Here is a 24729-nt window from a genome sequence, read left to right as displayed (position 1 = left end):
ATCATATTGTAATTTTCCAAGTGCGCCATTCCCACATCCTTGATAATAGATTCTGGCAACTTCCCTATGATTGATGTCAGATTAACCAGCCCATAGGGATTAGTGCTGGGACCTCAATTTTTACACTTTATATAATATATATATAAAATGAAGGGATTGAAGGGCTGATTGCCAAAATTGCTGGTGACACAAAGATAGGTCGGAAAGTAAATTGTGAAGAGGACAAAAAGAGGTGACAAAATATATAGGTAGATTAAGTGAGTTGGGAAATATTTGGCAAATGAAGTATAATGTGAAATTGTCCATTTTGGCCAGAAGAATAAAAGAGCATAATATCTAAATAGTGAAAATCTGCAGAACTTTGGAGGTACAAAGGGATCTGGGTATCCAAGTGCACAAATCACAAAAGGCTGGTATGGAGATGCACCAAGTAATTAGGAAAGATAATAGAATGTTATCATTTTTTGCAAAAGTAATTGAATATAAAAGTAGGGAGGTTATGCTTCAGTTGTACAGGGCATTAGTGAGGCCACATTTTGAGTATTGTGTACAGTATTAGTCTCCTTACTTAAGGATATAAATGCATTAGAAACAGTTCAAAGAAGGTTTATCACACTAATACCAGGGATGGGTAGGTTGTCTTGTAAGTGCTGGAGTTTGGAAGAGTAAGACATGACATGATTGAAACCCAGAGGGGTCTTGACAGGATAGATGTGGAGAGGATGCTTCCCTTCCTCTTGAGAGAGAATCTAGAACTAGGGGGCCACCCTTTAAAAATAAAGGGTTGCCTAATTAAAACAGAGATGAGCCAAAATATTTTCTCTGAGGGGTTGTCATTGGAACTCCCTTCCTGAAAGGATGGTGGAAGCAGAGTCTCTGAATATCCAAGGCCGACGTGGATAGAGCCTCGATAAACAAGGGGGTGATAGGTAATGGAGGGAGGTGGGGGTAGGCAAGATGCAGATTTTAGGTTACTATTACATCAGCCAAGATCTTACTAAATGGCGGAGCGGGTCTACACCCTAGCTATGACTGTAACGCTACATTCTGCACTCTCTCATTTCCTTCTCTATGAACAGTATGCTGTCTGTATAGTGTGCAAGAAACAATACTTTTCACTGTATACTAATACATGTGACAATAATAAATCAAATCAAAAGGCTCAAGGGACTGAATGGTCTACTCCTTGTTCGTTTGCTCATTTCGACCACTGTCATTTCTTCCTAAGATCCTTATTTATACTCTGTCCAACACTAACTTGGGGGGCCTGGTAGCTGCTTCCAGAAGTATTTTCTGCCCTTTTGTTATTTCCTAGCTTCACCTATATTGATCCTGTATCCTGATTTTCTGGACTAAGATCCTTTGTCTCTGCTTGCCTTTATCGCATCCATTCGCAGGCATCACAGGAGCAGCTTGTTCTTTTCATGGTAGGTCAATCCACAGAAGATTTCTTCAGTCAGTACTTACTATAGGAATATACATGATAGCATGAGTATTAATATTTAATGTTTGGATTCTGCATAGAAGGTACCACATCTAATGTCATCGTATAAAATCTCAAAACCTGTGCTCAGGACCAGCTTACAAGGCTTGAAAATGTGATATTGGTAAAAGGGATCACAGTCTACGACTAGTATTACATAAAGAAGAGGCAAACAACAGCAGCAAGTCTGAAGGTTGGGATTGTTTTAGCATCCAGCAGAGGGCCACCAAAGAGTTGACAGAAAGGGAAAAAAATAGAATGAAAGTCAACTCGTCAGGAACATAGAAAAAGATTGTAAGAGCTTTTATAAGCATATAAAGAGAAAGTGAGTAGCTAAAGCAAACATTGGCCCCTTAGAAGCAGAGACAGGAGAAATTATCAAGGGGAATGGGGAAAAGCAGAGGCATTGAATACATATTTTGTGTTGGTTTTCACAATAGAAGACACATAGAAACATAGAAACTTAGAAACTAGAACCAGAATGCCATTCGGCCCCTTCAGCCGCTCCACCATTTATTTTGACCATGGCTATTCATCGAATTCAATATCGTGACCCCCGCCTTCCACCTCCTTATCCCTTGACCCCTTTGGCCCTAAGAGCTATATCTAATTTCTTCTCGAAATCAGACAAAGGTTTGACCTCAACTACTTTCTGTGGTAGTGAATTCCACATATTCACCACCTTCTGGTTGAAGAAATTTCTCCTCACCTCAGTCAAAAAGGTTTACCCCTTATCCTCAAACTATGACCCGTAGTTCTGGATTCCCCCACCATCGGGAACATTCTTTCTGAATCTACCCTGTCTAACCTTGTTAGAATTTTATAAGTTTCTATGAGATCCCCTCTCACTCTTCTAAACTCCAGTGAATATAATCCTAACCAACTTACTCTCTCCTGCCATCCCAGGAATCAGCCTGGGAAACTTTCACTGTACTCCTCTAGAACAAGGACATCATTCCTCAGATAAGGACACCAAAACTGCATACAATATTACTGGTGTGGCCTCACTAATGCCCCACACAATTGCAGCAGAACATCCCTATCCCGATACTCAAATCCTCTCGCTATGAAGGCCAACAAATCATTTGCCTTCTTTACTGCAAAGATCTCGCTGAGTATCCACCTCTCTCAATTTACACTCATTTAAGTAATAATCTGTCTTCCTATTATTGCTGCCAAAATGGCTAACCTCACATTTATCCACATTATGCTGCATCTGTCATGCATACGCCCACACACTCAGCCTGTCCAAATCATGTTGAAACATCTCTGCATCCTCCTCACAGCTCACCCTCCCACCCAGCTTTGCATCATTTGCAAATTTGGAGGTAATATATTTCAGTTCCCTCTTCCAAATCATTAATATATAATGTGCACAGTTGGGGTCCTCGCACAGATCCCTGCCGAACCCCACGAGTAACTATCTGCCAATCAGAAAAATACCCATTTATGCTAACTCTTTGCTTCCTATCTGCTAACCAGCTTTCTATCCATCTCAAGACATTACCTGCAATCCCATATGCTTTAACTTTACGTAGTAGTCTGTTATGTGAGACCCTGTCAAAAGCAAGAACAAACAAAGAACAATACAGCACAGGAACAGGCCCTTCGGCCCTCCAAGCCCGCGCCGCTCCCTGGTCCAAACTAGACCATTCTTTTGTATCCCTCCATTCCCACTCCGTTCATATGGCTGTCTAGATAAGTCTTAAACGTTCCCAGTGTGTCCGCCTCCACCACCTTGCCTGGCAGCGCATTCCAGGCCCCCACCACCCTCTGTGTAAAATATGTCCGTCTGATATCTGTGTTAAACCTCCCCCCGCTTCACCTTGAACCTATGACCCCTCGTGAACGTCACCACCGACCTGGGGAAAAGCTTCCCACCGTTCACCCTACCTATGCCTTTCATAATTTTATACACCTCTATTAAGTCTCCCCTCATCCTCCGTCTTTCCAGGGAGAACGACCCCAGTTTACCCAATCTCTCCTCATAACTAAGCCCCTCCATACCAGGTAACATCCTGGTAAACCTCCTCTGTACTCTCTCCAAAGCCTCCACGTCCTTCTGGTAGTGTGGCGACCAGAACTGGACGCAGTATTCCAAATGCGGCCGAACCAACGTTCTATACATCTGCAACATCAGACCCCAACTTTTATACCCTATGCCCCATCCTATAAAGGCAAGCATGCCATATGCCTTCTTCACCACCTTCTCCACCTGTGACGTCACTTTCAAGGATCTGTGGACTTGCACACCCAGGTCCCTCTGCGTATCTACACCCTTTATGGTTCTGCCATAAAGCCTTCTAAAAGTCTAAATAAACCACATCCATTGGTTCTCCTCTGTCAACTCTACTGGTTACGTCCTCAAAGAATTCCAATAGATTTGTCAAGTATGATTTTCCTTTTGTAAATCCACGCTGACTTTGATTATCCCACTGGCTTCCAAAATGATGAAATCCTTGAAAATGGACTCCAGCAACTTCCCCAGTATTGACCTTTGGCTCAACACAAGTTTCATACCAGAAACAGAGAGTAACTTAGGGGCTAAAAAGAGTAGGGAAATTAATATCATTAGAGAAAAATATTGGTGAAACCTGAGGGACTAAAATCTGACAAATTCTGGACCCGATGGCCTAAATCCTAAGCTTCTAAAATACATAGCCACAGAAATAGTGGATGGAGAGTTAATGGTGTAATGGTGAATTACGTGAATAGTAATCCAAAGGCCCTGACTAATGCAGGAGCTTTATATGGTTTAATGTAGGGCATGATGCAACCTTATTCTCTGAAAACTGCACAGGGATCCTATCAAATACCTTGGGGGCGATCTTATGAAAAAAATTCTAAGTCCAGAACAAGCATGAAAACGGGAGAGTTTCGGTGAGTCCAAATGTCAAATCTCATGGTGCATAAAGAAATGCTGAAAATCGTTTCTCGCCTGTAGGGGAAGGGGCAACTCTTACATCACCAGAGAGCCAGCTGATAGCAGCAGAAGGCGTCATTGTGCATGTGCAGGTCTCTCTGCTCTGAGCAGTTTTAAGATGGCCTCCGTGGCCTAAAGCAGGCCTCCCTCCCAGTTAGTGCGGAAGCCCGCAGCCACCTTGGAAAGATTGACACCTTGCTTGGACCAATTGCCCCCTCCCTCCCCCCACCGATCATCATTGCAAAATGGCAGCAGAGACCCTCCTTCCCCCCCACCAATCACAAATGGAGAGTGCACAGTGGTCTCCCCCACCAATTGGCCTGCCCCTGATCTGGCCCCACGCCCCAATATGCCCTGCCCCTCAGGCTCCACCCCTTGGCACTGCCTGATGCCCAGTGGACAGTGCCGGGGTGCATGGTGGGCAATCAATACAAAGGACAACACACAAATTTTGCATTGCAAAATCTCACTAACTGTCCTGTCTGGAGACAATACACATCTCTTTAACCTGTGCTTAACCCTCTCTCCACTCACATTGTCTGTACCTTTAAGACTTGATTACCTGTAAAGACTCGTATTCCAACTATTATTTTGTAAATTGAGTTTGTGTCTTTATATGCCCTGTTTGTGAAGTGAAATCCCACTCACCTGATGAAGGAGCAGCGAGCGCTCCGAAAGCTAGTGGCTTTTGCATCCAAATAAACCTGTTGGACTTTAACCTGGTGTTGTGAGACTTCTTACTTTAACGAGCTGCCAGACACCGTGCTGCCACAGACTGCATATCAGCAAGAAGACTGTGCGGCACCTGAACAAAGAACAAAGAACAATACAGCACAGGAACAGGCCCTTCGGCCCTCCAAGCCCGTGCCGCTCCCTGGTCCAAACTAGACCATTCTTTTGTATCCCTCCATTCCCACTCCGTTCATATGGCTATCTAGATAAGTCTTAAACGTTCCCAGTGTGTCCGCCTCCACCACCTTGCCTGGCAGCGCATTCCAGGCCCCCACCACCCTCTGTGTAAAATATGTCCTTCTGATATCTGTGTTAAACCTCCCCCCGCTTCACCTTGAACCTATGACCCCTCGTGAACGTCACCACCGACCTGGGGAAAAGCTTCCCACTGTTCACCCTATCTATGCCTTTCATAATTTTATACACCTCTATTAAGTCTCCCCTCATCCTCCGTCTTTCCAGGGAGAACAACCCCAGTTTACCCAATCTCTCCTCATAACTAAGCCCCTCCATACCAGGCAACATCCTGGTAAACCTCCTCTGTACTCTCTCCAAAGCCTCCACATCCTTCTGGTAGTGTGGCGACCAGAACTGGACGCAGTATTCCAAATGCGGCCGAACCAACGTTCTATACATCTGCAACATCAGACTCCAACTTTTATACTCCATGCCCCGTCCTATAAAGGCAAGCATGCCATATGCCTTCTTCACCACCTTCTCCACCTGTGACGTCACCTTCAAGGATCTGTGGACTTGCACACCCAGGTCCCTCTGCGTATCTACACCCTTTATGGTTCTGCCATTTATCGTATAGCTCCTCCCTACATTATTTCTACCAAAATGCATCACTTCGCATTTATCAGGATTGAACTCCATCTGCCATTTCTTTGCCCAAATTTCCAGCCTATCAATATCCTTCTGTAGCTTCTGACAATGCTCCTCACTATCTGCAAGTCCTGCCAATTTTGTGTCGTCCGCAAACTTACTGATCACCCCAGTTACTCCTTCTTCCAGATCGTTTATATAAATCACAAACAGCAGAGGTCCCAATACAGAGCCCTGCAGAACACCACTAGTCACAGGCCTCCAGCCGGGAAAAGACCCTTCCACTACCACCCTCTGTCTTCTGTGACCAAGCCAGTTCTCCACCCATCTAGCCACCTCCCCCTTTATCCCATGAGATCCAACCTTTTTCACCAGCCTACCATGAGGGACTTTGTCAAACGCTTTACCAAAGTCCATATAGACGACATCCACGGCCCTTCCCTCGTCAACCATTCTGGTCACTTCTCCAAAAAACTCCACCAGGTTAGTGAGGCATTACCTCCCTCTCACAAAACCATGCTGACTATCGTTAATGAGTTTATTCCTTTCTAAGAATCTTCTCCAACAACCTCCCCACCACGGACGTCAAGCTCACCGGCCTATAATTACCTGGGTTATCCTTCCTACCCTTCTTAAATAACGGGACCACATTAGCTATCCTCCAATCCTCTGAGACCTCACCTGCGTCCAGTGATGAGACAAAGATTTGCGTCAGAGGCCCAGCAATTCCATCTCTCGTCTCCCTGAGCAGCCTTGGATAGATTCCATCAGACCCTGGGGATTTGTCAGTCTTTATATTCTCTAACAAACCTAACACTTCCTCCCTTGTAATGGAGATTTTCTCCAACGGTTCAATACTCCCCTCCGAGACACTCCCAGTCAACACATCCCTCTCCTTTGTGAATACCGACGCAAAGTATTCATTTAGGATCTCCCCTACTTCTTTGGGCTCCAAGCATAATTCCCCACTTTTGTCCCTGAGAGGTCCGATTTTTTCCCTGACAACCCGTTTGTTCCTAACGTATGAATAAAATGCCTTGGGATTCTCCTTAATCCTGTCTGCCAAGGACATTTCGTGACCCCTTTTTGCCCTTCTAATTCCCCGTTTGAGTTCTTTCCTACTTTCTTTCTACTCCTCCAGAGCTCCCTCCGTTTTTAGCTGCCTGGACCTAACATACGCCTCTCTTTTCTTTTTGACCAGTCCCTCAATTTCCCTGGTCATCCACGGTTCTCGAATCCTACCCTTCCTATCCTTTTTTACAGGCACATGCCTGTCCTGCAGCCCTAACAACTGTTCCTTAAAAGACTCCCACATGCCAGATGTGGATTTACCCTCAAACAGCCTCTCCCAATCAAGAGCTGCCAATTTCTGCCTAATCCCACTAAAGTTAGCCTTCCCCCAATCCAACACCTTACCCTTGGGACACCACTCATCCTTTTCCATCACTATCCTAAAGCTAACAGAATTGTGGTCACTATTTGCCACATGTTCCCCAACCGAAACTTTGAAGACCTGACTGGGCTCATTCCCCACTACTAGGTCCAGTATAGCCCCCTCTCTAGTCGGGCTATCTACATATTGTTCCAAAGAACCCTCCTGTACGCATTTTACAAATTCCTCCCCATTCAGAGTCCCAGCTCTCAGCGATTTCGTCTATACCAGGGAAATTGAAGTCTCCCACTACAACAACCCTATTTTTCCTGCACCTATCCAGTATCTCCTGACATATCCATTCTTCTACTTCCCTCGGGCTGTTGGGGGGCCTGTAGTATACCCCCAAAATAGTGACTGCGCCCTTCCTGTTTCTAAGCTCCACCCAGAGTGACTCGTTACACGACCCCTCTGAATTGTCCTCCCTCTGCACCGCTGTAATATGCTCTCCAACTAATACTGCTACACCCCCACCTCTTTTGGCCCCTCCTCTGTCTCACCTAAAACACTTGTACCCCGGAATATTCAGCTGCCAGTCCTGTCCCTCTTTCAACCAAGTCTCTGTCACCGCAACCACATCCAAATTCCTCGTGAGCATTAAGGCCCTAAGTTCGTCTGTCTTACCTGCTACGCTCCTTGCATTGAAGTATAAGCACTCCAGACCTCCAGGCCCAGTGAGGTCATCCTCCCCCAGATTGCTCTTCTTCTTTGCCAGCCTTGTCCCAGCCCCAAGCTCGTCCCCAGCCTCTACACTTGTAGACCTAATATTTTGATGCCCACCCCCCTGCCATACTAGTTTAACCCCCCCCGAACTGCACTAGCAAAACTCCCAGCCAGGATATTCGTGCCCTTCCAACTTAGTTGTGACCCGTCCTTCTTGTACAGGTGCCATCCTCTCCTGAAAACTTCCCATTGATCTATGAAAATGAAGCCCTCCCTCCTGGACCAGTCCTTTAGCCAAGCATTCAATTGTACTAACTCCCTATTCTTAGCCTCACTGGCACGAGGCATTGGGAGCAGCCCAGAGATGGCCACCCTGGAGGCCCTACTTTTTAGTCTATTTCCCAACTCCCTGAATTGCTCTCGTAGGATCCCCCTGCTCTTCCTATCTACGTCATTTGCCCTCTTTTTAGGACCAATGTGTACAATGACATCCGTTTCTTTATCTTCCCCTTTTAAGATGCCTCCTATCCGCTCGGTGACATCCCCAGCACCAGGTAGGCAGACTACCATTGTGGAGTCCCGTTGGCACCCACAGAATCGCCTGTCCGTGCCTCTAACCGACGCATCCCCCACCACTATTGCTCTCCTAACCCCTCTCTTTCCTTTCCGGGCCACAGAGCCTGACTCTGTGCCAGTGACCTGGTCACTGTGGCTTACCCCTGGAGAGTCATCCTCCTCCACACTATCCAAAACAATGTACTTGTTTTGGAGTGGGACAACCACAGGTGACCCCTCCACTAATTGCTCACTCCCCTCCCCTCTCACACCTGTCGCCGAGCCCTTCCTATTATGCGAGACAGCCACTGGAGTACTCTCTGGTACATTACCCTTCTGACCTTTACTCCTCCTAACTGTGACCCACGTGTCTTCCTCCCGATGCCCCGGTGTAACTAGTTCCCTATAACTCATGTCAATTATTCTCTCATTCTCCCTGACTAGACCAAGGTCAGCAATCTGCAGCTCCAGTTCCGTGACGCGGTCCCTCAGGAGCTGCAGTTCCACGCACCTGGCGCAAATGTGGTCCTCCGGGAGGCTAGGTGTTTCCAGGGACTCCCACATCCCACACCGGAAGCACCGAACTGGCCTATCACTCATAGTTATCCTTATCCTATATAGGTTTGGATAAAAATAACTTACCTTGTCTCGCCCTTTCTGCCTAAGCCCTGTGAGCCAAAGCCCTGACAGTTTTCACTCAGCTTCCCACTCACTACACTGCCTGCTCCTGGCGCTGCCCGCTGTATACTGCAACCTACCTTTTAAACTTCGCGCGCTTAAAAAACCTTTCCCAGACTCCTTAGCAGCCCACTTCCGGTTTTCACTTTAAACTTAAGAAAAATACTACAAAAGTAAAGGCCAAAAAAACACACACACTAACTGACTAATTAAATAAATAAATAATTCAATCAATCTCTCACCAGCACTCCTGCCTCCAATCACTCCCCCTCTGCTTGCTCCAGTGGAATCTGTGTCAGGAGGCACCTTGTGGGGTAGGAGGATACCGGCTCCCTTTGGCAGTGAAGGTCATGGTGGCCCTCAACTTCTATGCCACAGGGTCCTTCCACACCTCCAGTGGTGATCTCCACAGCATCTCCAATGCTCCGCACACAAGTGCATCCGCAAGGTGACAGATGCTCTGTATGCCCAGGCAGGTCACTACATTCATTCTGATGTGGGCCAGGCCCAATAAGATGCCTGGGCTGCAGCCTTCGCAACCATCGTCTGGATGCCCCATGTGCACAGGGCTATCGATAGCAGACATATCACCCTGCGTGCCCCGTGGAATCATTAACAGGCAGCGGATTCACTCCTTTCACATCCAGGTTGTGTGTGACCACCTCCTGAACATTATGCACATGGGTGCACGACACCCGGGGAGCGTGCACAATAGCTACTTCCTTATAAGCTCGGACATCCTCAGGGTCTTTGAGGACCACCCCAGGTTGCCAGGACGGCCCGTGGAGGACAAGGGCCACCCGCTGAGGTCATGGTGGATGACACCAGTGTGGAGGCCTGACACCAAGATGAAGATCCACTACAATGAGGCCTATGCTGCCCGGTCCATCGTCGAGCAGTGCATCGGGCTCCTGAAGATGCAGTCCCGCTGCCTGAACTGATCTGGCAGGGCCCTCCAGTACAGCCTCCTGAGGGTCTCTCACATGGTGGTGGTCTGCTGTGCGCTCCACAGCCTGATGCAGCAGTGGGAAGCCATCCTGGAAGAGGAGGAGGAGGACCAGGGGGATGCCCCTGAGGAGGAAGAGGCCAAGGAGGATGTGGAAGCTGAGGCCAAGCTAGCGGATGGAGGACAGGTGGCGACAAATGTCCAGCAGGGCAGGAAGACGAGGGAGGCCATCATCGCTGCAACGTCTTTCCACTAGGAGGTGGGGAATCGAGCAAAACCTCCCCCCTCCAATCCCACTCTCCTCTCTGTTGGCCATGTTGGTCCAGGCAGGAGGGTGATGATGACTTACTATGTGATATGCTATGAAGCTGCCCCAGGTGCAACTGAAGTCTGACTCTGACTGCAAGCCTGACGCCCGGGCTCACGTCTGATTGAGGGTTGGGAGCACCATTGCGTGGTCCAATGACCCGGGGATGGAGGGGTGGTGTTGGGGGTTCCTAGGGTCCAGTGCATGATGAGGATGCCATCCCAGGCTGACTGTGGGCTTACAGGGCCTCCGCTGTTGTGACTGCTTGGGAGGCCGGCAGGGTCTGGGGCAGAGGAGCTCGGTTTGCTGAGTCCTGCGTCTGCAATGGGGCTAGTGACACACTAATGGCGATTTCGGATGTGTGCTTGTAGTACCATGGCAGTCAGGGATCTGGCACAGGTGTTTGAAACTGGGATTTGCACGACTCCAGCGGTAGGCATCGTCAGTGCACATTCAGTGGGCCGCAGGGCCTCTCATGCTGAATGAGGCTCTGAGTCTTTCGAGGATCACTTGGGGTTCGAGACTCCATGTGTCAGGAAGGAGGATTTAGAAGGGCAGGGGATGGCCAGCGACTTCTGCGTGAAAAGCCTCGGATAGGTTCCAGCCCTTCCTCCTCGTTAGCGGTGCCCGAGAGCCCCTGGGACACTCCATGGGATGGACGGGCCACTGGAGTGAGCTCCAGAAGCCTGCGTGTCACCTGTAACCACCAGTCCTGGAGGCCCAACTGCATCTGCACCATGGAGTGCAAGCCCTCAGCGATAGCCTTCTGAATCTGGCCCAAGCTCTGCAGCCCCTCAAAGATAGTGCCCTGTGACTGGGCTATGCTCTCAAAGCCCACATCCATGGTCCTCTGTGCTTTCAGCATGCTCCATACCTCCGCAGTCTGTTTCTGCTTCCTCCTCTTGAGCCTCTCAATCTTAGTTTTCCTTTCACCTTTTCGTTTTCTACGACCATGTTCAGGCGGAGCAATGCTGTTACCAGGAGGTCTTATTTCGAATGGAGAGCAGGAATTCCTGACAATATGTGATAACCATCAGAGGTTATAGTGCTACTCATTGACCCTGTAACCTCCAATGATAGTTGCAAAGCTTTTGCATATTATCACAGTCAAGATAGACAGATACACATCATGTAAAAATCCAATTTCATACTTGCCACCTGCTCAAACTCATACAAAATGCAAACAAAACAGATAATTTAACAGAAACCACACAGGTGGAGTGAAGCACAGGGTCAGCAGCATAGCTGCACCCCTGGAAATGACATCACAAGAAATTCCTTCGATTCAGAAACGGTTCCATTACACCGCAAGTTAGCAACTATTACTTTCGAGAAAGAGGGAAGCGAGAAAATGTGAAATATAGGCCGGTTAGCCTGACATCAGTTTTTGGCAAAATGCTGGAATCTGTTATAGAATCATAGAAACCCTACAGTGCAGAAGGAGGCCATTCGGCCCATCGAGTCTGCACCGACCACAATCCCACCCAGGCCCTACCCCCACACATTTTACCCGCTAATCCCTCTAACCTACACATCCCAGGACTCTAAGGGGCAATTTTTTAACCTGGCCAATCAACCTAACCCGCACATCTTTGGACTGTGGGAGGAAACCGGAGCACCCGGAGGAAACCCACGCAGACACGAGGAGAATGTGCAAACTCCACACAGACAGTGACCCGAGCCGGGAATCGAACCCGGGACCCTGGAGCTGTGAAGCAGCAGTGCTAACCACTATGCTACCGTGCCGCCGTTATGAAGGGGTAGCATGGTTAGCACTGCTGCCTCATAGCACCTTTAATATTTAATTATATATATATTATATATATATATAGTATACATATATATCTTTTTATATATATTTATACATAGCAAATCAAAAATAACTGATCTACAATTGGGCCTGCAAGTTCAAACTGTTCAAATTTTCCTGAGGTTAATTTTGTACCTTGCATATTTTTTTCTAGCAATGTTGACAGGGTTATTTAATTGGCAAATACTGGATATCAGATGTGTACCTGATTACTTTTGTCACATGCCCCAAGTAATTTTTCACAAGTGTGTTTCTTTTATTTTTGTTGAATAGAGAACCTGAAACAATCAGGAAAAAATGTTGAATAGCAATTAATTCTATTACATTTTACAAAGTGTCTCTGAATAAAATTTGCCTTTAAAACTAAAACCAAATGACTGTGGATGCTGGAATCTGAAACAAAGAACTGTATTTAAAAGTATTTATTTAAATAGAACATTTGACTAATAATAAGCGCTATTGCAGATTCTAAGTAAACAAGGCAAATATGTTTAATCTTTTCCAACTTATACATTTCTTAAATATTCACAATAATAAACTGCACTCTGAATTGAGGAGAGGACTGAAGAGACAGAAAGCCCCTTGATAGTCCACGCAATGTATTTATTTTCCCAGTGAGAAACACACAATTTATTTGTGCAAGTGTGCTATGTAAAAGGAACAAGTCAATTTCCCTACTGAACTGAAGAGAGAAAACAACAGGAATGAATCTGAAACATTTTTCTTTCTTACCCAGAATTGCAGTACCTTGATTATTATTATTCCTTTTACGTCAAGAGTTAATTCATGCTATCTTGAGAATTCTGGAACTCCCAGGTCGCTTTAAAGACAGAGCAAAGAATTGTACTGCCTTTGACAACAGAAAGCAGTATTTTCAAACTTTCATGATTGCTCCCTAGCCTCACAGACCTGCTGAAGCTGTGGCAAGAAGCCATAACAAAATTCTTGCTCACCCGATCCCACAAATCCCCCATTTCCCACCACACATCTAATTCAGAGGTAGCGCCAGTTATACCAGAGACTCAAAAGTGACACCAAGGGCAAGATTTTCCAGTCGCGCTCACCCTAAGACCAGAAAATCCTGCCCGAAGTGAACGGACCTTTCCATGGTCCGCCCCTCGCCCGTTACGATTCCCGTGGCAGGCGGAATGGGAAAATTCGCCCCCAAGTCCTCCAATCACAGCTCAGTAGAAGTATCACTCTGGAGTTTTGTGAGTCACACTGACAACAGAATATGTAACTGCTGACATGCAATAATCTATTTAGACATTAGGTTTTCCTCATTTTACAATTTTGAATAGGGTAGAAATAAGACGCATATTACTCCTACAAGTGATGTGTTAACTCAGTGGTAATTCTCTTGTCTTTAAGTCAGGTCATGGATCATGCCCTATACCATGACTTGAACATATAATTTAGGATATGACAACACTGCAGTGCTGAGAGAGAGATCCCATTTGCCTGTTCAGCTGGATGTGAATAGCACTTTTCAAAGAGAAGCAGGAAGTTCTCCCTGTACCCCAGCCAACCTCTTCATAGAACCCGACAATACAGAAGGAGGCATTTTCTGTTCGTTTCAGATTCCAGTATCTGCAGTAATTTGCTTTGATCCCAACTTGATACGTATTTCCAGCACTTACACAATTTTGTTTTAAGATAAAAAGTGTAACTTCAGAAATGGAAGTAGAATTACAAAAAAAACTCATCTAAAAATTAATTGTAAAGTTTATTTAATTTGGGCAAACTTTTAAGTAGCAGCATGTCATCATTTCAAAAATATTACGAGAAACTTTTTCACCAGTAAACATTAGTCAATGCGTCTCATTCCCAGGATGTCATACTTCTTTGCATTCATTCGTGAGACATGGGCATCTCTAGCTGGCCAGCATTTATTGCCCATCCTTAGTTGTCCTTGGAGGGCAGTTGAGAGTCAACCACGCTGTGCAGTTTGCAGATGACTGACATCATAAGCATCTGTAACAATGTTTCCTGCAACATGACCTTTAATTCTGCCGAGGATTAAAGTTCTCCTCAATGATGTTGAGGCTTGGCACATCAGAATAATTGGTTCCTCAGGAATATGCACAGTGAAAAGGCGGGTCTGGGCTGTGGTACACACTGCTTCATCAGTAATCCCAACTACTGCAAATCATAGAATCAGAGAATCCCTACAGTGCAGGAGACGACAATTTGGCCTATTAAGCCTGCACCGACAACAATCCCGTCCAGGCCCTGTAACCCCGCATTTACCCTGCTTATCCTGACACTGTGGGGCAATTTAGCATGGCCAATCAACTAATCCGTACATCTTTGGAGTGTGGGAGGAAACCGGAGCACCCGGAGGAAACCCATGCAGACATAGGGAGAATGTGCAAACTCTCACAGACAGTGACTCGACACCAGAATTGAACCTGGGTGCCTGGCACTGTGAGGTAAATAAAATGAATGATATGACTATGTCAGCAAAGGTACGAAATTCAGTGGGGGAGCTTTTAAGCTCTCATTTTTGGGGGTGGGAACAGTGGAGGGGGCGGAGAATCGAATAGGAGTCTCAAAACGGCTTTTATGCTGACTGGCTTTCCCTGCTCGATTGTCTCCACCAATGACGTAATAGGAATCCCTAAATTGCTGGGGGGGCAATATGATGTCATAGGACCCACCTCTTCCATTTCTTTCACAAAGGGTTCGAAAATATAGCAGGAAAACTCGGCAAGGCAGTTGGCGGGCTACACTCTGCTTTTCCCACCCGAGAACATGTAAATAGTCATGGCAGAATGGCCATGAAATGTTAATTTGTGAGGTCCCAAACCTTGTGGCCAGTGGAATGAGTAGGGATCTTGCTTTTTATCACTGTGACAGTACAAAAGAGACACAGAATTCCCATCCCAACTGACCTGAAGAAATGGGGCTCCTCACCACTAGTTAGGGAAACCACTCAAACTCTCCAAGAAGCCCGAAAGAAGCACAGTCGGAGAAAATTTGAATCTCGGAGCTCAAGGTGGCCAGTTTTGTGGACAGAAACTCTTTTGGAAACAGGGTTGAAAGGAGGCATCCAAAAAAATCACTGTTAAAAGCTTTGTACTTCTGCATATTACTCACCTCCACCCTTTATTTATTTTACTATCTTTTAGGCAAAATTAGCTTGCTTGTGCCTAGATTATGCATTTAACTGAGTGCAAATCAGGAGGAATCGCTAGGCTGTAAATACATTTTAAAATATAAGCCATCATTATGCCCTTACAACAAGAGTAAACTTGTATATATCTGCACAAGAGAATGCCACTTTCAAATTAAACATATGAAATATGAATTTCTGTAGTGTTCTCTCATTCACTGCCTCAATTTTCCAATGTACAATGTTTAGCAAACAAACGAGAGAAATCCTTTGCTAATTCACCCAACAGTATTGGGTGAATTGGGTGCTTGTGAGTTCTGCATTATGTCACCTTAGCTAATAAACTTCAATTATTATGGATTCCTGATGATATAGTAAAATATACAGAAGCCTCCAAACATGAGTGAGAGTCTACAAAATCGTGTTGTAGAGTTACTGACGCTCTTATTTGATTTTCCTTTTATTGATTAGTTTCTTTAACTGTTTTGCAACATCTTTGGGATTTCTGTAGATCATCCGTCTGTCTGTTCCTTTCATTTTGATCCATTTGGCAGAGGGATAACCTTGTGTAATGAACTGTTGCTGAAACTGGGTCACAACCTGCAGTAAATGTTCAAAAGAAACACAAAGTTAAACAGGCGTTGTCTATAACCAAGACTGAATAATCAGAATTGGATTATAACAGCAATAAATTCAACATTTAAGCTGATATAAAACTGCAGATAATCGGGGTGTTTGGCAGGACACAAACTTATTCACACTGTTTTCTAGAGTCGCTGGTGCTCTTCCACTGAAATTATGAGGCATAAATCGCACAGTCTATCATTTATTCATCCTTCTCATTCACATTACCTGGAGACCTATGATGTATAATTCCCACTGAGTGACATTTTTTCACATTTTTCTAATCAATAATATAGAATTTTAAACACTTACATTTGCAAGAAGTGCCTTTTTCACAATTATTAAAATTTAATATACCCTAAGTTTTCAGACTTGATTTTGATGACTTTCAGATCACTGATACATCGTCAGAAGTCACATATAATAATGGAAAACTCGAAGAGTTTAATAAAAGTGAAGGTGTCAGTCATGTCTTTTATATAACTTCTATCAATGTTAGTTTGCTCCAGATATGGCATATTAAACAATGACTATTAGGCTTTGTCAGTTTTTAAAAATTAACTCGTGTTATATAATTAAGCTGTCCAATGAAGCCAAGTTAAAAGGTTTTCATTTTATCCGACAAACTGTTTTTTAAAAGCATGCTGTTAAATTTGCTAAACGTAAATAGACATTGTCGTTGATAATCACAGAATTGTTATGGTGCAGAGGGAGGTCATTTGACCCATCATGTCGGCACTGGCTCTCCAAATGAGCATCATGACTTAGTGCCATTCCCCTGCTTTTTTCCCATACCCCTGCACATTCTTTCTACTGAAGTAATCACCTAATGTACACTCGAATGCCTCACTTGAACCTGTCTCCACCACATTTCAGGCAGTGTATTCCAGATCCAAACTGCTCATCTGAAATGTTTTTTCTCACATCACATTTGATTCTTTTGCAAACCACTTTAAATTTACGCCCTTTCATTCTTGATCCTTTTACGAGTGGGAACAGTTTATCCCCATCTACTCTGTCCAGCTCCCTCATGATTTTGAACATCTCTATCAAATCTCCTCTCAGTCTTCTTCGCTCCTAGGAGAACAGTCCCAACCTCTGCAATCTATTCTCATAATTGAAGTTTCTCATACCTGGAACAATTCTCGTAAACCTCTTTTGCACTCTCTTCATTGCGTTCACACCCTTCCTATAGTGTGGCACCCAGAACTGTACACAATATTCCAGCTATAACTAGTGTCTTGTGTAAGTTCAGCATAACTTCCTTGTTCTTGTACTCTATGTCCCCATTAATAAAGCTCAGAATACTATGTTTTATTAACTGCTTTATTGATTGCTCTCTCCACCTGTCCAGCCATTTTCAATGACCTATGCACATATAGAACAAAGAAAAACAAAGAATAAAGAAAATTACAGCACAGGAACAGGTCCTTCGGCCCTCCAAGCCTGCACCGACCATGCTGTCCGACTTAACTAAAACCCCCTACCCTTCCGGGGACCATATCCCTCTATTCCCATCCTATTCATGTACTTGTCAAGATGCCCTTTAAAAGTCACTACCGTAGAAGGGCTAAAAGGGGACATGAGAAGACTTTGGCGGATAGGGTTAAAGAGAATCCTAAGGCGTTCTATAGGTATGTCAAGAACAGAAGGTTGGTTAGGGCAAGTTTAGGGCCAGTTATAGATGGCAGAGGGAAGTTATGTGTGGAACCGGAGGAGATTGGTGAAGCATTGAACCAATATTTCTCTTCGGTGTTCACGCAAGGGGACATGAATATAGCTGAGGAGGACACTGGGTTGCAAGGGAGTAGAATAGACAGTATTACAGTTGATAAGGAGGATGTGCAGGATATTCTGGAGGGTCTGAAAATAGATAAATCCCCTGGTCCGGATGGGATTTATCCAAGGATTCTCTGGGAGGCAAGAGAAGTGATTGCAGAGCCTCTGGCTCTGATCTTCAGGTCGTCGTTGGCCTCTGGTATAGTACCAGAAGATTGGAGGTTAGCGAATGTTGTCCCATTGTTTAAGAAGGGGAACAGAGACTTCCCCGGGAATTATAGACCGGTGAGTCTCACTTCTGTTGTCGGCAAGATGTTGGAAAAAATTATAAGGGATAGGATTTATAGTTATTTGGAGAGTAATGAATTGATAGGTGATAGTCAGCATGGTTTTGTGGCAGGTAGGTCGTGCCTTACTAACCTTATTGAGTTTTTTGAGAAAGTGACCAAGGAGGTGGATGGGGGCAAGGCAGTGGACGTGGTATATATGGATTTTAGTAAGGCGTTTGATAAGGTTCACCATGGTAGGCTTCTGCAGAAAATGCAGATGTATGGGATTGGGGGTGATCTAGGAAATTGGATCAGGAATTGGCTAGCGGATAGGAAACAGAGGGTGGTGGTTGATAGTAAATATTCATCATGGAGTGCGGTTACAAGTGGTGTACCTCAGGGATCTGTTTTGGGGCCACTGCTGTTTGTAATATTTATTAATGATCTGGATGAGGGTATAGTTGGGTGGATTAGCAAATTTGCTGATGACACCAAAGTCGGTGGTGTGGTAGACAGTGAGGAAGGGTGTCGTAGTTTGCAGGAAGACTTAGACAGGTTGCAAAGTTGGGCCGAGAGGTGGCGGATGGAGTTTAATGCGGAGAAGTGTGAGGTAATTCACTTTGGTAGGAATAACAGATGTGTTGAGTATAGGGCTAACGGGAGGACTTTGAATAGTGTGGAGGAGCAGAGGGATCTAGGTGTATGTGTGCATAGATCCCTGAAAGTTGGGAATCAAGTAGATAAGGTTGTTAAGAAGGCATATGGTGTCTTGGCGTTTATTGGTAGGGGGATTGAATTTAGGAGTCGTAGCGTTATGTTGCAACTGTACACAACTCTGGTGCGGCCGCACTTGGAGTACTGTGTGCAGTTCTGGTCCCCACATTACAGGAAGGATGTGGAGGCTTTGGAGAGGGTGCAGAGGAGGTTTACCAGGATGTTGCCTGGTATGGAGGGGAGATCCTATGAGGAGAGGCTGAGGGATTTGGGATTGTTTTCGCTGGAAAGGCGGCGGCTAAGAGGGGATCTTATTGAAACATATAAGATGATTAGAGGTTTAGATAGGGTGGATAGTGATAGCCTTTTTCCTCTGATGGAGAAATCCAGCACGAGGGGGCATGGCTTTAAATTGAGGGGGGGTAGTTATAGAACCGATGTCAGGGGTAGGTTCTTTACCCAGAGGGTGGTGAGGGATTGGAATGCCCTGCCAGCATCAGTAGTAAATGCGCCTAGTTTGGGGGCGTTTAAGAGATCCGTAGATAGGTTCATGGACGAAAAGAAATTGGTTTAGGTTGGAGGGTCACAGTTTTTTTTTTAACTGGTCGGTGCAACATCGTGGGCCGAAGGGCCTGTTCTGCGCTGTAATGTTCTATGTTCTATGTATCCGCTTCCACTACCTCCCCCGGCAACAAGTTCCAGGCACCCACTACACTCTGTGTAAAAAATCTGCCTTGTACATCTCTTTTAAACCTTGCCCCTCGCACCTTAAACCTATGCCCCCTAGTAATTGACTCTTCCACCCTGGGAAAAAGCTTCTGACTATCCACTCTGTCCATGCCTCTCATAATCTTGTAGACTTCTGTCAGGTCTCCCCTCAACCTCCGTCGCGTGAGTGAGAACAAACCAAGTTTCTCCAACCTCTCCTCATAGCTAATGCCCTCCATACCTGGCAACATCCTGGTAAATCTTTTCTGTACCCTCTCCAAAGCCTCAGCTTTAAATTGAGGGGGGGTAGTTATAGAACCGATGTCAGGGGTAGGTTCTTTACCCAGAGGGTGGTGAGGGATTGGAATGCCCTGCCAGCATCAGTAGTAAATGCGCCTAGTTTGGGGGCGTTTAAGAGATCCGTAGATAGGTTCATGGACGAAAAGAAATTGGTTTAGGTTGGAGGGTCACAGTTTTTTTTTTTAACTGGTCGGTGCAACATCGTGGGCCGAAGGGCCTGTTCTGCGCTGTAATGTTCTATGTTCTATGTTCCACATCCTTCTGCTAGTGTGGTACCCAGAACTGAACACTATATTCCAAGTGCGGCCTAACTAAGGTTCTATAAAGCTGCAACATGACTTGCCAATTTTTAAACTCAATACCCCGGCCAATGAAGGCAAGCATGCCATATGCCTTCTTGACTACCTTCTCACCTGCATTGCCACTTTCAGTGACCTGTGTACCTGTACACCCAGATCTCTTTGCCTATCAATACTCTGAAGGGTTCTGCCATTTACTGTATATTTCCTATCTGTATTAGGCCTTCCAAAATGCATTACCTCACATTTGTCCGGATTAAACTCCATCTGCCATCTCTCCGCCCAAGTCTCCAACTGATCTATATCCTGCTGTATCCTCTGATGGTCCTCATCGCTATCCGCAAATCTACCAACCTTTGTGTCGTCCGCAAACTTACTAGTCAATCCAGTTACATTTTCCTCCAAATCATATATATATATTACAAACAGCAAAGGTCCCAGCACTGATCCCTGAGGAACACCACTTGTCACAGCCCTCCATTCAGAAACATACCCTTCCACTACTACCCTCTGTCTTCTTTGACTGAGCCAGTTTTGTATCCACCTTGCCAGCTCACCTCTGATCCCATGCGACTTCACCTTCTGCACCAGTCTGCCATGAGGGGCCTTGTCAAAGGCTTTACTGAAGTCCATGTAGACAACATCCACTGCCCTACCCTCATCAATCATTTTTCGGATATACACCCAGGTCTCTGCTCCTACACTCCATTTAGAATTTTACATCTTATTTCATATTGTGTCTTGTTGTTCTTCTTACCAAAATGCGTCACCTCACACTTCTCTGCATTGAACTTCATCTGCCACCTATCTGCCTACTCCACCAACTCCCTTGCCTATGTCCTTCTGAAGTTCTACACTGCCCTCTTCACAGTTTATAATACTTCCAAGTTTTGAGTCATCTGTGAACCTTGAAACTGTCCTCAAAAACTTAAATGTTCTGGGTTGGTCCATGATCATTGTTGCCTTTTGAGTTTCTTGTTCCCTGATGGATTTCCTGAAGAAGTCCATAATTTAAACTTCAAACTTTATTGTTGCCATATCTTTGGCAGACAACGTACTTAATGCGGAGAGAGTAATTTATACAGAGTCACAGTCACCAGCAATCTGTCACTTGATACTGAAATCAAAGCATGCATCGAAAAAGTTCATGTTGAATAAGAGAGTGTGAAGGAACAGTATGATTGAGAACACCAAACTGAGAGTCCAGCATTCCTCTACATTAGTGAGAGTCAACATATGCTTACAGGATAATGGCTGGAATGCGAATCTTAACAGGTAATCAAGTCTTTACAGGTGCAGACAATACGAGTGGGGAGAGGGTTAAGCACAGGTTAAAGAGGTGTGAATTGTCTCAAGCCAGGACAGTTAGTAGGATTTTGCAAGCCCAGGCCAAATGGCGGGTGTTACACATGGTGTGACATGAACCCAAGATCCCGGTTGAGGCCGTCCTCATGTGTGCGGAAGTTGGCTATCAGTTTCTGCTCGGCGATTCTGCATTGTTGTGTGTCTTGAAGGCCACCTTGGAGAACGCTTACCCGAAGATCATAGGCTGAATGCCTTTGACTGCTGAAGTGTTCCCCGACAGGAAGGGAACACTCCTGGCTGGTGATTGTCGAGCGGTGTCCATTCATCCGTTGTCATAGCGTCTACATGGTCTTGCCGATGTACCATGTCTCGGGACATCCTTTCCTGTGGCGTATTACAGCTATTAGGTAGACAACGTTGGCCGAGTCGCAGAATCGCTAAGCAGAAACTGATAGCCAAGTTCCGCACACATGAGGACGGCCTCAACCGGGATCTTGGGTTCATGTCACACTACCTGTAACCCTCATGACTTGCCTGGGCTTGCAAAATCTTATGGACTGTCCTGGCTTGAGACAATTCACACCTCTTTAACCTGTGCTTACCCTCTCGCCACTCGCATTGTCTGACCTGTAAAGACTTGATTACCTGTTAAGACTCGCATTCCAACCATTATCTTGTAATTGAGTCTGTGCCTGTATATATGTCCTGTTTGTGAACCCAACTCTCCACTCACCTGATAAAGGGGCAGCGCTCCGAAAGCTTGTGCTACTAAATAAACCTGTTGGACTTTAACCTGGTGTTGTGAGACATCTTACTGTGCCTACTCCAGTCCAACGCCGGTATCTCCACATCATGGAAATAAGTGGACGTATTAGCGAGAGGCAACATGGTTTTGTGAAGGGGAGGTCATGTCTCACTAACTCGTTCGAGTTTTTCGACGAAGATGATTGATGAGGGTAGGGCAGTGGATGTTGTCTACATGGACTCCAGTAAGGTCATTGACAAGGTCCCTCATGGCAGACTGGTGCAAAAGGTGAAGTCACATGGGATCAGAGGTGAGCTGGCAAGGTGGATACTGAATTAGCTCGGTCATAGAAGACAGAGGGTAGCGTGGAAGGGTGCATTTCTGAATGGATGGCTGGGACAAGTGGCGTTCCTCAGGGATCAATGCTGGGACCTTTGCTGTTTGTAATATATGTAAATGATTTGGAGGAAAATGTAACTGGTTTGATTAGTAAGTTCGCGGATGACACAAAGGTTGGTGGATTTGCGGATAATGATGAGGATCATCAGAGGATACAGCAGAATATAGATTGGTTGCAGACTTGGGTGGAGAGATGGCAGATGGAGTTTAATCCAGACAAATGCGAGGTAATGCATTTTGGAAGGTCTAATACAGAGAGGAAATATACAGTAAATGGCAGAACCCTTATGAGTATTGATAGGCAGAGGGATCTGGGCGCACAGCTACACAGGTCACTGTAAGTGACAACGCAGGTGGAGAAGGTAGTCAAGGAGGCATACGGCATGCTTGCCTTCATCGACCGGGGCATTGAATTTAAAAATTGGCAAGTCATGTTGCAGCTTTATAGAACCTTAGGCCGCACTTGGACTATAGTGTTCAATTCTGGTTGCCACACGAGCAGAAGGATGTGGAGGCTTTGGAGAGGATACAGAAAAGATTTACCAGGATGTTTCCTGGTATGGAGGGCATGAGCTCTGTGAAGGAACAGAAACCTGGTTTGTTCTCACTGGAACGATGGAGGTTGAGGGGCGACCTGATGAAAGTCTACAAGGCTAGTCAGAAGCTTTTTCCCAGGGTGGAAGAGTCAATTACTGGGGGACATAGGTTTAAGGTGCGAGCGACAAGGTACGAGGCAAATTTTTTACACAGAGGGTGGTGGGTGCCTGAAACTCGCTGCCAGGGAAGGTAGTGGAAGCAGATTCGATAGTGACTTTTAAAAGGCATCTTGACAAACACATGAATAGGATGGGAATGGAGGGATATGGTCTCCTGAAGGGTAGGGGGCTTTAGTTCAGTCGGTGCAGGCCTGGAGGGCTGAAGGTCCTGTTCCTGTATTATAATTTTCTTTGTTCTTTGTTCAATTTCCTTTTTCATATCATTTATCATCTATGCTCCCATGTGGGCAGTGTGTTCTCAGTCATTACCACTCTCAGTGTAAAAAAAAATCTTCCTAACAATCCCCCCACACCCCCAATAAAACCTACCTAAAACATTAAATCTGTGTCCCTCTAGTTCAGGGGCTCACAGCTGTGGGTTGCAATTCCCAATGGGGTTGCAGATTTTGGCACAAGTTCTGAGCCAGCAATAGCAGCCATGGAACTCAGACTGAAATTTGATAGATGTGAGGTCCCTTTAATTGTTTGGGCTTTTATCTCTTGGGGGGCATGATTTAATCATCTGTTCTCTGAGACCCAATTGCTGCTATAACCAAAGCTTATAAAAAAATAGATTATTGATATTTTTCAGGGCACACCCAGTCGTCTTAAATCTCTGCCATCCTTCCCACCACTGCTCACCAACTCTCTCCTCTCACCAATTTTTACCCTGGGGTCACACCAAATCAGAAACATTAAATTGGGTGACATCAGGAAAAAGGTTTGGGAAGCACTGCCTTAGTCCTTGTACACAGTAAGATGTCTCACAACACCAGGTTAAAGTCCAACAGGTTTATTTGGTAGCAAAAGCCACTATTTTTCGGAGCGCTGCTCCTGCATCAGGTAAGTGGGAGTTCTGTTCACAAACAGGGCATATAAAGATACAAACTCAATTTACAAAATAATGGTTGGAATGCGAGTCTTCACAGGTAATCAAGTCTTAAAGGTACAGACAATGTGAGCGGAGAAAGGGTTAAACACAGGTTAAAGAGATGTGTGTTGTCTCCAGACAGGACAGTTAGTGAGATTTTGCAAGCCCAGGCAAGTTGTGGGGGTCACAGTCCTTGTACTATCAGCTAATGAAAATAGTCTTTCCTTGTTTGTCTTCCTATACAACAATTTTACACCTTCATCATTCGGTAACAGTTAACTAGTTTTCTTCTCAATACTGAAAACCATTGGATACAAACCTTAGTATTTACCTTCTCCTACACTCTTTAAGCTTTTAAAACCCAAGATTAAGATCACTTAATGGCTATAACAGATTATTTAGTCTTCTATCCTTTTGAACCTTGCTGTGCTCCACTCTGGCCCTTGACATTTCACCTAGTTTTGACAACAAAATAAGTAATGAGATTATGGT

The 24729-nt window shown here is 45.2% G+C and overlaps 1 protein-coding gene across 1 annotated transcript in view; it reads right to left on the bottom strand.

Annotated features, from left to right (window-relative positions):
• Nucleotides 1-14062: 14062 nt before the first annotated feature.
• Nucleotides 14063-24729, bottom strand: part of LOC144495895 (uncharacterized) — a 207533-nt gene continuing 196866 nt past the window's right edge. The window contains exon 11 of the mRNA XM_078216663.1: nt 14063-16069. Within this exon, the coding sequence (XP_078072789.1) occupies nt 15914-16069 (156 nt within the window). The 3' untranslated portion in view covers nt 14063-15913. The remainder of the gene's footprint in view (nt 16070-24729) is intronic.

The sequence above is a fragment of the Mustelus asterias genome, chromosome 7 (genome assembly GCF_964213995.1).
Source record: "Mustelus asterias chromosome 7, sMusAst1.hap1.1, whole genome shotgun sequence".
NCBI lineage: Eukaryota > Metazoa > Chordata > Chondrichthyes > Carcharhiniformes > Triakidae > Mustelus > Mustelus asterias.
Note: the sequence above shows the minus strand (reverse complement) of the source record. Positions and strands in the feature narration are given on the sequence as shown.